At 42.7% G+C, this 12,487-nt stretch overlaps 1 protein-coding gene across 3 annotated transcripts in view; it reads left to right on the top strand.

Moving 5' to 3' along the window:
* The window catches only part of abca5 (ATP-binding cassette, sub-family A (ABC1), member 5), a 115,202-nt gene that overhangs the window by 55,629 nt on the left and 47,086 nt on the right, over positions 1 to 12,487 (top strand). For all 3 annotated transcript variants that reach the window (XM_041217167.1, XM_041217168.1, XM_041217169.1), the window contains 7 exons: positions 5,443 to 5,562; positions 6,309 to 6,447; positions 6,865 to 6,955; positions 9,746 to 9,885; positions 10,088 to 10,207; positions 10,413 to 10,623; positions 11,832 to 12,001. In XM_041217167.1, coding sequence (XP_041073101.1) covers positions 5,443 to 5,562; positions 6,309 to 6,447; positions 6,865 to 6,955; positions 9,746 to 9,885; positions 10,088 to 10,207; positions 10,413 to 10,623; positions 11,832 to 12,001 — 991 coding nt within the window. The remainder of the gene's footprint in view (positions 1 to 5,442; positions 5,563 to 6,308; positions 6,448 to 6,864; positions 6,956 to 9,745; positions 9,886 to 10,087; positions 10,208 to 10,412; positions 10,624 to 11,831; positions 12,002 to 12,487) is intronic.

Raw genomic sequence — 12,487 nt, 5'->3', positions numbered from 1 at the left:
CCGTGAAACCGATTTTTGGCCTTCCTGCCATTTTATCCACACGTGCCCGCCATAACACCCGACACCAGCAGGCAACGAAAATTCCACCCATAGAGGGCAGGACTTTTTTCATTGTCTTCAGGACCCTGCCATTTGGCTCAAATGGGGTCAGAAGCCAGCACTCTGTGGGGACATTGACTTACCTGCGATTTTCCATGAATTGGCTAGTTAGTGGCCAGATAGCAGGCATGCCATCCCATGAAGGATGATGGGTGGGCTCTCAAAGCTTGAGGGCCAATTGGAGGCCTGCTAATTTGGAAGTGATAGCAGAATACCTTTCAAGGTAAGTGATGGAGTGGGCATCAAAGCCCAGGAGAAGGGGGTGCACAAGGTGCAAAACACCAGGGCTCAGGCTCACTGCCAGAACAACAGCACTCATTGGCCTAGTAAGATGCAACAGTCCCTCCTTGCTTGACTCAGGTGAGGAGGAGAGTTTTTTGTTTGGGCATTAGTGGCGGGTTCTGTTGTTGTAGCGATGAAGGTTGGGGCAGATGCTTTCTTCATACCTGGAGCACAAGGTAAATAAGCTAAAGCGTTCAAAAAATCGAAACCACGGCCTTTAAGAAGCTGCGGGGGATTGCACTGAGGCATCAGATAGCCTTACTTTTAAACAGCCGGTGAGCTAGGATACCAAGTGATTGCACAATTGAGTGGATAAGGCAGCGTCACAATTTGGGCACGTAGCTCCAGTAGGGTGCATTTTTGTAACTTTATGCCTTTCTGAACCACTGACAGCCACATTATAAAAAGATGTGAAAGTGGATCTTGCTGATGGAAACACTCATCGAAAACTCAGATGTTACACTTTACATTTAATATCAGAGACATTGTACCACAAAACCCAGAATGTATTAGTAGGATTAGGGGAAATCGATTTATGTGGTACAGCATTCTGCAATGTTCACTTCAGGGTGCAAATCAGGTGCTGTACTAATCAGTGTTTTAATATTAATCTATGCTGTTTTAAAATGCTTGTGTTCTTCCTCCCTCATCTTAATCTCAATCTTCAATGTTAGGCAGGCCAAGAGGGGCAGTACGCATGCATTTTAAACATAGTGCAAATCAAAGGTGAACTGCAAATTAAACGTATTATTGCATACAGAGGGAAACAAAATAACTAAGGGCAGAATTCCCACCTTGGCGGGCACACACCTGACCCTTTTGAGCATGAAATGACGCGTTGACGTCGGGGCAGCATCCCCAACGTGCACTCGAATGATATTTCGGTTGGCAGGCGCGCGTGGGAGATGGAGCCACGCCCGCCATTAATCAAGAGGCCAGTTAAGGCCCTTGACACCCCAGTTGTCAGCAATTTAACGTTGCCCATGCGATTTCTCGCCTGTTGCATGGGCAAAACAGGCAGGCGGGCAGCCCACAGTTTGCAAAGGCTCATCCATGGTGCGGTTAACAGCATTGTCAATGTGAATTATGAGATAGTGTGCTGCTGGTCGCTTATTTGAACTCGACAGCTTCATTTCGATTCTGAGCTCCATTCTGAGCATTTCCAGGCTTCATTCCAAGACTCATTGGTGTCTTCCAAGTCCCCGGAGGATTCAGACAGTGTGGGCCCTTCAGGTATCAGTCAGCCTTCCCTTACCCTGGTAATGGGGATTGCGGGCTCCGCTGGAGGCACCACCTCTGAGGAGGAAGAGAGGGGCAGAAGGGAGAGGAGGCCAGGTGTCCCAGTGCAGCTTCCAGGGGAGGGACCTGTGGAGGAGAGGCGCAGGCCCAAGAACAGAGGCGGAGCAGAGGTACAACAGGAGCCATGCCTCCACACGGGCGGTGTTAGAGAGGACCATTGGTCTTCTCAAGTTGTGCTTCCAATGCCTGAACCATTCAGGGGACACACTGCAATACCCCCCAGAGCGGGTGTCACTGATAATGGTTGCATGCTGCGCTCTTCACAATCTGGCGGGACCCAGTGGAGGAAGAGGATTTTGACACAGCTCCATAGGCAACAGATGATGAGTCCAATAGTGAGTCCGAAGATGAGCACAGTGAGGAAAACGCTGAGTGCGTGGAGGCAGACCTTGGTAACCTCCAGGGAGGCAGGGAAACCAGGGACGCATTGATCCAACGCTCCTTCAGCTAGCCTACCAAATAAGAACTACCACCTCATGCCAGGGCTGCTTCCTCCATCCTAGATCCCAGAAAGGAGCATTTCCTTGGCCCCAAGATACACTCAGTACCTGTGCAATATACTTTCAAGAGACCCACGTCCAGCATTAATAGTGGCCGACCCTGTACCTACAGAACAAATGAAGCATACTCAGGATACTCAGACCAATAACACAAAATCAAATGTCATTTAATGTTGGAACGCTCAGATTCTTGAACTAAACAATAAGCGGTGTTGGTGGTCACACCATTGAAATAATGAAACGCCAAATTGGGGAACAAAACATCAACCGTGACCAGCCCTTTTTGTGTATAAGGTGCTTTAAACTTAATTTTACAGGTGCTACGTCTAGGTGCTCCCCCTCGCTGGCACCAGCATTGGAAACAGGCTGCTGATTCTGCTATCTTGTTGGCCTTGATGACCTGGGTGGTCGTCCTCTGGCTAGTGGAGCCCATGCTAGCCCCATCTGGGGGGGAGCAGCCATTGCCTCGGCTGGCATCTCCCCAGTCACTGCAGCTGACTGGCACGGTCACTGGCAGAGGGGCAGAGGAGCTACTGCCGTCATCCAGACCGCCCTGAGAGGAACCTGCAGAGATGACAGGCAGCTTGTGCGCCAACGTGAGGTCACTCTGAACCTCCCTAATCACCATTGATGGACAGCCACCTAGCTGGGATACTGGGTGCCCCATCCATCTCACACACGGACACTGACCAGATGAGGTCATCGCCTGTGTGTGGACCTGCAGGTCCGAGCGCAACCCTAGGGACCCCTGATTCTGTCCCTGGAGCAGCCTCTTCATTAGAGTTGCCATTCTCTCCATGGAGGAAACAGTGCGCTTGGCCATGAGGGTCAACGCAGTACTCACACTCTGCATGAACTACTCCACAACGGAGACCATGGCACGCAGACCATCACGGATGTCCGCCAGATCCTCCTGCACATGTCGCTGGACATCCAACATCTGCTGCCTGATGGACGGTTCCAGAGGCTCATCGTCTGCCTTCGACTGAGCATTGTCCTTGTCATCAGCAGTCCTCTGACTGCCGGTGCCCTGGGTACTCTCTGTCTCCACCTGCCCATCAAGCGAGTGTGAAATGCCCTCAATAAAGTGCACCGAGATACTAGACGGCGATCTAAAGCCCACTGAGGTGCTGGTATCTGCGTTGATGTCTGCTTGAGAGAACGGGTGTGACGTAGATGCATGGGGAGCATGGTGGTCCTCTGGGGTGAGGGGTGGGCCCTCAGGGTCCTGAGTGCGAACGCCTGCTGGTGAACCTAAAAGGGAGAAGAACAACATGTCATTAATTAGTCACCACACTGTCACTGTGCATGCCAGGCCTCCTGGTGAGACAACGGAGAACTGCATCATGGTGCCATTGCTTTTCGATTATCAATGGACACTTCGGGTTTGAGGCTCACATCAATGAAGAGAGTACACTAGAATGGTTGCACAAGCCAAAATTCTCACCTCAGTGCACTGCACTCTTACCTTCATCTGACACCCCAACCTCACCGCGGCTGATTAACTGAGGTGCAAGGAGGCTCTCAAGCTCCAAGCCCTCCTGCTCATAGCAGGAGAGTATGAGGAGGTGTGGGGGTCTCCCGCCAATCCGCGACCTCACTATACTGTTATGGGATGTCTTCTCCTTAAAGGACAGAGGGGCATTGATTAGTCCACTCTCTACTTGCAGCGCCATTGCAGCCTGGCCAACCCCAACTGAGGAGCACCTCGCAGGGCACATCTGAGTCGTGGCCCTCGAGCCACAAGGCACAATCCAGGCAGCCAGGGCTCACCCTCTTGGCCAATTCTGGCGTCATTGACAGTTGGCACTCAGACTCTAGCACCCCTGAGCTCCACGGGGAGGGGGCGGATGGCTGGCCAACCCTTAACACTTCTCCACTCTGACCCGTGCCAACGGATGCTCACCCTTCCTGAGCTCAGCAGCTCATTGAAGAACTTCTGCACCCAGGTGCGCCACACCATGTCGTGGCTGCTCACCTGGGCTGCCACCTCCTCTCATGCCTTCTTGGTGAGGCGCGGTGACCACCTCCTCCCTTCTCTGGGGACAAGGGTGTCCCTTCTGGCAGCTGCCACCTCCAGGAGGGCAGCGGACACTTGTCGGTAAAACGCGGGACCGATTGCCCCGCCGACCTCCCCTCCCGCATGGGTTTGCCTTCCTGGGTCTCAGCCATATCGCCGTTGCAACTCCGATGCAGGCAGCCTCCCTGGGGCTGCCTGCACTGCTTTTGAATTGGCTGCTGGGTCACCATTGGACCCGGCGGACAACAGGCCCCCATCCCCGCCAGCCCCTTCTTGGAGGTTCTCCAGCCGGCTTTCACGCTGGGCGGGCCTTAATTGGCGTGAAATCGCCTTCTGGCCTTGATCGCTTCCCAACCACCAGTCACCACCCCCCACCGAGCCCACCCGCCAAGGTCAAAATTCTGCCCTAAGTTTCTTCCCATTGCTAAAACAATTCTTGGCAATGATACATGACTTTAATTGTCAGGAAGTGGTACAGATAATCCAAATAATTATGAACAAAAATTCAGAGATAATGGCTTTCTTCTTCAAGCTATGTCCTAAGCATAGCTAGTTTTCAGGTTATTTTTCCCGAAAGTAATACAGTTGTTCAGTTGAGTGCCTTGTTGATGCAATTGGATTTGAAGTTGATTCTATATTTATATTGTCTGTGTGTCCAAGTGTGTTTTTAAATAGAAACAACCTCATGTTTATAGAGTCTCTTTCACAACTTCACAAAAGTGCTTTTCAGCTACTGAAAAACTTTTGTAGTCAATGTTATTATGTAGAGAATTCTGATACTCAATTTACATTTAGCAAGGGTGGGGGAAAAGGAGCCCTGAAACAGGAGAAGCACCATGGACCGATGATTTCTCTAAGGGAGAGTGTTTCTACTTATGGGGAAGAGGAAAACTGCAGTCAATCAATATACTGTTGTAAATCAAATGGGGATATCAGAAGAAACTTGTTGAGCAAGTGTTGAAAATGTGGTATTCCCTAGCACAGGATGTAGAATAGATGCCTTTATGGGAAAGCCAGATAAAGATATAAGGGAGTAGGAGTAGAAGGTTATGTGTTATAAATATTGTCCTGGTGTGAAACAAAGAACATTTAGATAGTAATTGGCTTCATATGACTGATCTTGTGCTGGTCTATGTAAAAATGATTTTTGGTTAGTATTTTTGAATGTATTTCTTCAAAAATGATTTTTTAAACTGAAACAGTTCTTGGTGAAACTTAATATTTCCCCTTTGCTTTCTTCAGGTGCTGAATGTCATAAAAGAACTGGATATGGAAGCAATTATGGATGTCCGTGCAGAAAAGCTCAGTGGTGGACAAAAAAGGAAGCTTTCAATGGGAATGGCAATTTTGGGCGATCCTAAGGTGAATATAGTTATAATTACTTGCGATGGTTTTATATATTAAATCTCCCTTCTCATAATTTGAAAAAAATGCATCAACTCAGACAGACCTAAAATGAAACCGATTAAGACCCTGCAGGAAAGTGTTGATAGTGCAGAAGGTTTTTCCACCCTTTTGATGTGCCTACTTATATTCTCCAATAAAAGAACAAAATGCTAACTTTTGTATCTACCCAGACAAACACTTCTGAAAGACAATCGAAATTGTAGAAAATGTGCCCAATTCCCGCTATCTCCAATTACCTAAGCAGTTCTTTTACTTGATAGTACATAGCTGCTGGTAATTGCCAAGAAATATGTTTATACTGTGAAATTGTAGCTTGATATTTTATATGCAGAAATGGAACAGTATCTCTATACCCCTACATTATTTTTGTTTACTTTGTTAATTTTCTTCATGTTTTGTTTGCCACTAAATATTAACATTAATGGTCTTTTATTTTAAATGCTTCACTGGTCGAGTTATTTTGTTTTTAAAAAAAATGTCTCGATATAAAGTGATGCTCGTTTTTTTTCCATTTACTTAACAGATGAATTCAGAATTGTCAATATACTATCACCTATATCTTTAGGATTCAAGCATCATTAATTTAAATGCAAGAGCATAGGGTTTGTAAACATGTAGCTTTTTCTCTGTTGGAAAGCCATTATTGATTTTTTAAAAATTTAATTAATCTGTAATATCTCTTGCTCTCGCTCTCTGTAAAGGTTTTACTCCTTGACGAACCAACTGCTGGGATGGATCCTTGTTCTCGACAGCAGGTGTGGGCCTTGCTAAAAAAGAGGAAAGCAGGAAGGGTGATACTGTTGACCACACATTTCATAGATGAAGCTGATATTCTGGCAGGTTAGTGCTGATAATGGGTCTAGTTCTGGTAAAATGATGATGCTCTGAGTTTCTCTGTTTGCAAAGAAGCCAAAGTTTCATCAAAATTGAATGTTCTCTCTAAACCTCTGCTGCTGGTGAAAGAAAAATATATTTTAGAAGAAAAAATATCCAAACTGTTGGGAAATAGTTTAGTAGTGCAATGCATTCTTAAACTGTAGTTATATTTGCTTTCTTTTATGTCTTATTTATTATTTTTAAATACTAATTTACTACTTACTCTGGTATGACTCATTTCAATTTTATGTTCCATCCTGTAAAAACAAAGATTTAGCAACAGCAAACCATGACTATTTTTTGGCATTACGGCTGGCGTAAGATTTTACAATTCAACTGATGGAATTAATATATTGTATATGTTTGTTTGTCTTGGTGTAGATCGTAAAGCTGTCATCTCACAAGGGCAGCTCAAATGTGTTGGCTCCTCATTGTTCCTGAAAGCAAAATTTGGTGTGGGCTACAACCTCAGGTGAAGTATTATATATGCATTTTGGGTGAGGTCTTCGGGAGCTTAATATGAAATATCCTTTGCTGTATAATGTTGGTAATTGTAATTTGACCCAAGTGCTTATGTATATAACCAGAACTCTGCTGGACTTTGAGTGAATTTTCACACTCATGTTTTTTGTGCTTCATTCATTCCATGCAATTACAGCAGCACAAATCAGTTAATAGACCATCAAATTCAGTTGTGCTCTGAAATGTTAACTCCTCAGCACTGCAATGTCCTCTTGTGACGTAGTTATACTGCCAGGGCTTTGGACAAACTAATACCATTGAGCCATAATGCTGCCTATTTTGGAAATCATCGGACGTTTGACACAGTTGTGTGCGAGTTGCCAGTTTTTAGTGTTGAACTTTGCAAGACTGGCACCAGAGGTTGTGCTTATCAGCCCAGTGGCCATGTTTTCTAACTGTTGATCCCATTTCAAAATTGCGCAATTGGACCAAAAGCAAGGAAGTTGGGTTTGTGTGTAATAATGTTGGATTCGTTGTATAAAGCAGGGGCTGGGACTTCAAACTGTTTTTTAGAAATATTCTGAGTTGCCCAATCCTAAGAAAACACTGTATGCCACTGGAATGAACTTTTATATAACCTTTTTAAAATGTTAACTAAACTAGGGCATATCCTTTTAAAATAAATTAAACTGTTGAATAAAAAAGGGGGATACAATACGAAAGGGAAAAAAAAAAGCTTTCAGGAAAAGGTTGACCTATAGGACTACTTTAAGTTTGAAGAATCTTTTTTGACATTGGAACTCTTCAATGAGCTTCATTCCATTGTAGATCACTTCAGTGAAATCAACTATAGGAGCATCCTGGAGTGACTTCCATGCAAAAAGTGTGAGCTACAATTTCAGACTGGCTCAAGTTGTTTCTGAATTGGCCAACCCCAGGGGATCATTGTATGGGCTTGGAATTCAGATTTCCAGCTTATATTCCAGTTTCCCAGCATCTTTTCCCAGACTTTGAAGCCATGTCCCCAGGAGATAAAGGTGACCATCTCTTTACAATAGAATGGTCTGTATTCATAGATGACAGACCCTTTTTTCCACAGGACATTGACTTCATCAAATGTGGCAGATTCTCTGCAGAGAAAAGAAACTGGAACACCAATATCCATATGCTTGTGTAGGTGTTTAGCAGTGGTATCCACGTAGCACTGAAGGTTCCACTTGAGGAACCTATCATTTTTATTAACAGGACCAGGTTGCACTTGCTAAGTGTGCAAGTTGTCTGCAATGCCCAAAAAAGAACCTCATATGAACTCCATCGGGAAGCTGTCATAACCACCTTTGCCCTTTGTCACTCTGCCATCCACAAATTATTCAGCAGGGAGGGACAAGGAAGCAGACATATCTTGGTGGACAAGAATTCACGCCCCATTGAAACCATGGCTAATAACAGTTCTGTCTCATCAACAGTGTGTACATGTGGCAACCCGGCAGGTGTAGACAGGCCCCTTGTGATACTGAAAGTATTCTTTAGGTGCCTGGACAGGTCAGGGTTAAGTTCCAACATTACACCCCTATAAAGTAACAAAGATTGTCCTGGTATGCTCCCCAATGCATAATTTCACCCTGTGAAAAAAGCTCAGCCTGATTTGGCAGATGAAATGCCCATGGATCCAGAGGATCTCAGACTGCATATTCCCAGTCCAAGAGGTCGTAATTCTTCTGAGGAATCCATGCTCACAGCCACCAGGCAGCCAAAGAGCAGCTCGTAGCATTGGGGTTCAACCAGTGATAGCCCCAACCTTATATCACACCTCAAATCTGCTGAATGAAAGCAGCAGGAGGAAGCCTGAAGCAACTGTGTTGTGTACTTAATCCCTATAGGGCTTCGAATTTAATGACTGACAGGCAAGGTAACAAACAAAACTTTCATTCGGCCCTTTGCCCCTGTGCCCATTCTTTGAAAGAGCAATCATGCTTAGTTCCTCATCCCTACTTTTTGTCCATAAGCCAGTAAGTTCCTTATACTCAAGGACCTATCCAACTCCTTTTTTAAATTATTTTTGGAAGTAGCTTCTACCACCACCTCAATATTCCAGATCCTAACAAATCTGAGTGGAAAAAAAATCTCCTTGTACCTTTACTAGTTCCTTTGCCAATAATTATGAATCTGTGGCTCCTAGTTATTGACCCACAGACCAGAGGAAAATCTTTTTCTCTATCTAATCTATTAAAGCCTCTCGTCACCTTGAAATCCTCCCAACCTTTCTATTCCAAGGAGAATAGTCCTAACCTTTCCAAATTCTCCTCTTAACTGAAGTCCCTCATCCTTTCTAACACCCTAGCAAACTTCATCTGTACCCTTTCTAAGGCCTTTACCCATTTCCTTAAGCGTGGTGCCTAGAATTGTTAACAGTACTCCAGCTGAAGCCTAAACAGTGATTTGTACAGTTTAATAATGAAAATTGTGCCCAATAAATAGCTTTCATCCAAAAAATGACATCAGACAAACTTTTATTCAACAAGTGGCATGTGAATGTTTTTGGGTATTTCATTGGCTGCACCGCTTCTGGGTTCTTGATTCGGCATTATGCTCACTTCAGTGTATGCAAATTTTTTTTTTAGGAAAGTTTGGCATAAATTTGCATTGTGAAAATTGAGGCGCAAAACAGTGTAATTTATGGTGTGTATTGTCATTCACAATGTTCTGAGATTCTGGGCCAATCAGTACATTTTCATGCATCTTCATCTACAGTGAGTATCTGGTTATATTGATTTTAACTTTTATTTTTGATTTTGAACAGAATGTCTGTAAATGAGTCCTGCTACCCTGAAAAAGTGACATCTTTGGTCAAATACCACATACCAAATGCTGAGTTTTCACAATTGCATGATCTGGATCTGGCATACACTTTGCCACTTCAGGATGTTAACAAATTTGCAGGTATTCAGTTTCCTAGTTCTGGTATCTTTAATAAATACTTTTATCAGTAGCACAAAGAGCATGTAACTGTTGTTGCTCTGAAAAAATTGGAATATTCCAATGGTAGGTTGTTACCTGTTCTCCTCCTAAACTTGCCTGCCTATTATTTTGTACTGACGTCCTTACAGCAGAACTAACCATTGTTAACATTCTCCCTTTTCAGGTCTCTTTGAAGATTTGGACAGCCGTAACAATCTCGGTATTGACAGCTATGGGGTTTCCATGACATCCTTGGAAGAAGTTTTCCTGAAATTGGAAGCAGAATCAGAAATAGATCAAACAGGCCAGTATACCTTGCAATAGATTAAAGGAGTACTGGACGACTGCAACTATAGAAGTCTTCGCTTCACCACTTTGTGACTCAGTGTCTACATGCAGATAGTTTTTCCATTCATTCTCCTTCAACAGAAATTAAGTAACCAGTAAAGGCAAGAATCTATTTTCAGTGTCTTGATCCTTACTGTTTGAATTTTTCTGTTTTCTTTCAGATTATAGTGTTTTTACCAAGGATCCAGCACCGGATGTAATAGCAAATGAAGAAGATGTTTGCATTGACTGCATTGATCACCAACTCTTAACTTTTCCAGAAACTAATTCAGCAATGCTGTCTGGCATTGCTCTGTGGCAACAGCAGTTTCGCACCGTGGCTTGGTTGCGCTTGATTAATTTTAGTCGAGAACGCAGTACACTCCTTTATATGTAAGTATAGTGGCATAATTGATTATCCCAGGATGTTGATTATTGTTGTTCTCATCATCATTATTTAATGTCTTCCCTTAGCATCCTGCCGTCATTTCACATGGAGCATTTATATTTTCATCAGTTCATAAGGGCTGTGTTGGTCCATTATTGAATGTTGGCATTGGAAAGGTTTCAAAGAAGAGCAACTACTGTAGTATAATAACTAGTTCCTAAATTGACATATATTGAAGAAAAGTTAAGGGAGCTAAATATTTTAATATTTAGGTGGGGGAAAAAAACTCAAGAAAACATATTCTGAGCTTTTAAATCATGAAGGGCATTTGGATCAAAAGTGCAAAATTCTACGTATTGAAACAGGAATAAAGAGCTGAGATATTTGGCCCATAATCAAAGGAGATTATTCAGCTGAACATAATTTAATGAATAACTAGACATTGAACTAAGTTGTCATTGACTGCCATTTAATTCAGTGATGGACTTGAAATGTTCAATAAAGAAATATGCAGCTTTCTAGTTTATTAGTGGGTAGGGGCATGGTTCTTAGCATTAAAGAAATAGGAAAATACAATTGGTTTCAGTAGCTCTTTACATAGATCAAAATAAAAGCGTATGCCAGAAGATTTGACAAGTTGTTGTGCCATTCCTACTTCTTCCTGTGCCTGTAGTTCATTTATTTAGACTTTGTCTCCACATCATGATTATATACATTCTGTTGTATTCTATGCACAAACACTTAAGTTGAATGCAAATTTGGCTTGCTTCCAATGTAGCTAAATACACAGACAGCTTACGGCATGGGGATTGTATCCCAATGATGTCTTTGTTCTTTATTATTAATTCTGATCTTTTTCAATTTCATCAATCCAGTTTTATCTGATCTCTTTGAATCATAGTTTTTTCTCTGTTCCATCTTCTGGGAGAGGGAAGGAGAATTATTTCCACACATTTACCAAATCTGTTTTCCAGCTACTAATACCAGCAGCTGTGGTGTTGCAAATAAAACTAATTTCCAGTTATTAGCTTTGTTCACTTGTCCTGTGTCCAGTTTGGCTACTGGAGTTTACACAGAGCTAAAACCGTCACTAAAACTATCATAGACATTCTAAGCTTTTATAAAAATACCTGATGTTATTTTTCGAGCTTACTGTTAAGTGGAAATTTGCCTTTAGAATAATTTTTGAATAATATTTTTCAATACTTCACAGCATTTACATTATCGGCATTTTGATATCCATTGTGGTTATGATGGCTTTATTAAACGGTACACTTAGTCGAAAGGATGTTGCAGTGGAACTATCCCCTGAGCTAATTCTACTCCACCAAGGCCGAAAGCTCCACAAATATACCACTGGTCTCCTTCTGAAAAATTCTACAGGTGAGACATAAGTGGAATGGAATTCATTGTGGAAAGCTTCCAATAACCAAATAATTAATTAAACTGATCTTCAAACAAATTAAGTCTCAACTATTCATATTAACTTACCATTACATGTCACTGTTACTGACCCTTTCCTTATTGGTCAGCCTCCATGTATTTTTAAATAGCCTTGTAATGCAGCAGAGCATCCATTTATTTCAAGGCAACCATACCAAAATTTCTTAGCTTGTTCCTTTGCTGTAGAAATACTTCTTTCTTCTGGCATCTCAAGTTTTGGATTTATATACATTAATAGTTATGTCTGTACCAGAAAGAGTCTGTATAAAAAAAAAAAATAGATGGCAATCCCCACCTCTGGATATAATGAGAGAGAAAATTTTGACAAAAATACTACTGATTTTAACTTTAAAAAAATGAACTCCAAAGTAGCAGATATGCATTTGATCATTTGCAACACCTAAGTAACAAGCATGTGAAACTTTA

The sequence above is a fragment of the Carcharodon carcharias genome, chromosome 22, assembly GCF_017639515.1.
Source record: "Carcharodon carcharias isolate sCarCar2 chromosome 22, sCarCar2.pri, whole genome shotgun sequence".
Lineage (NCBI taxonomy): Eukaryota > Metazoa > Chordata > Chondrichthyes > Lamniformes > Lamnidae > Carcharodon > Carcharodon carcharias.
The sequence above is the reverse complement of the archived record's forward strand: the minus strand, read 5'-3'. Positions and strand labels throughout refer to the sequence as shown.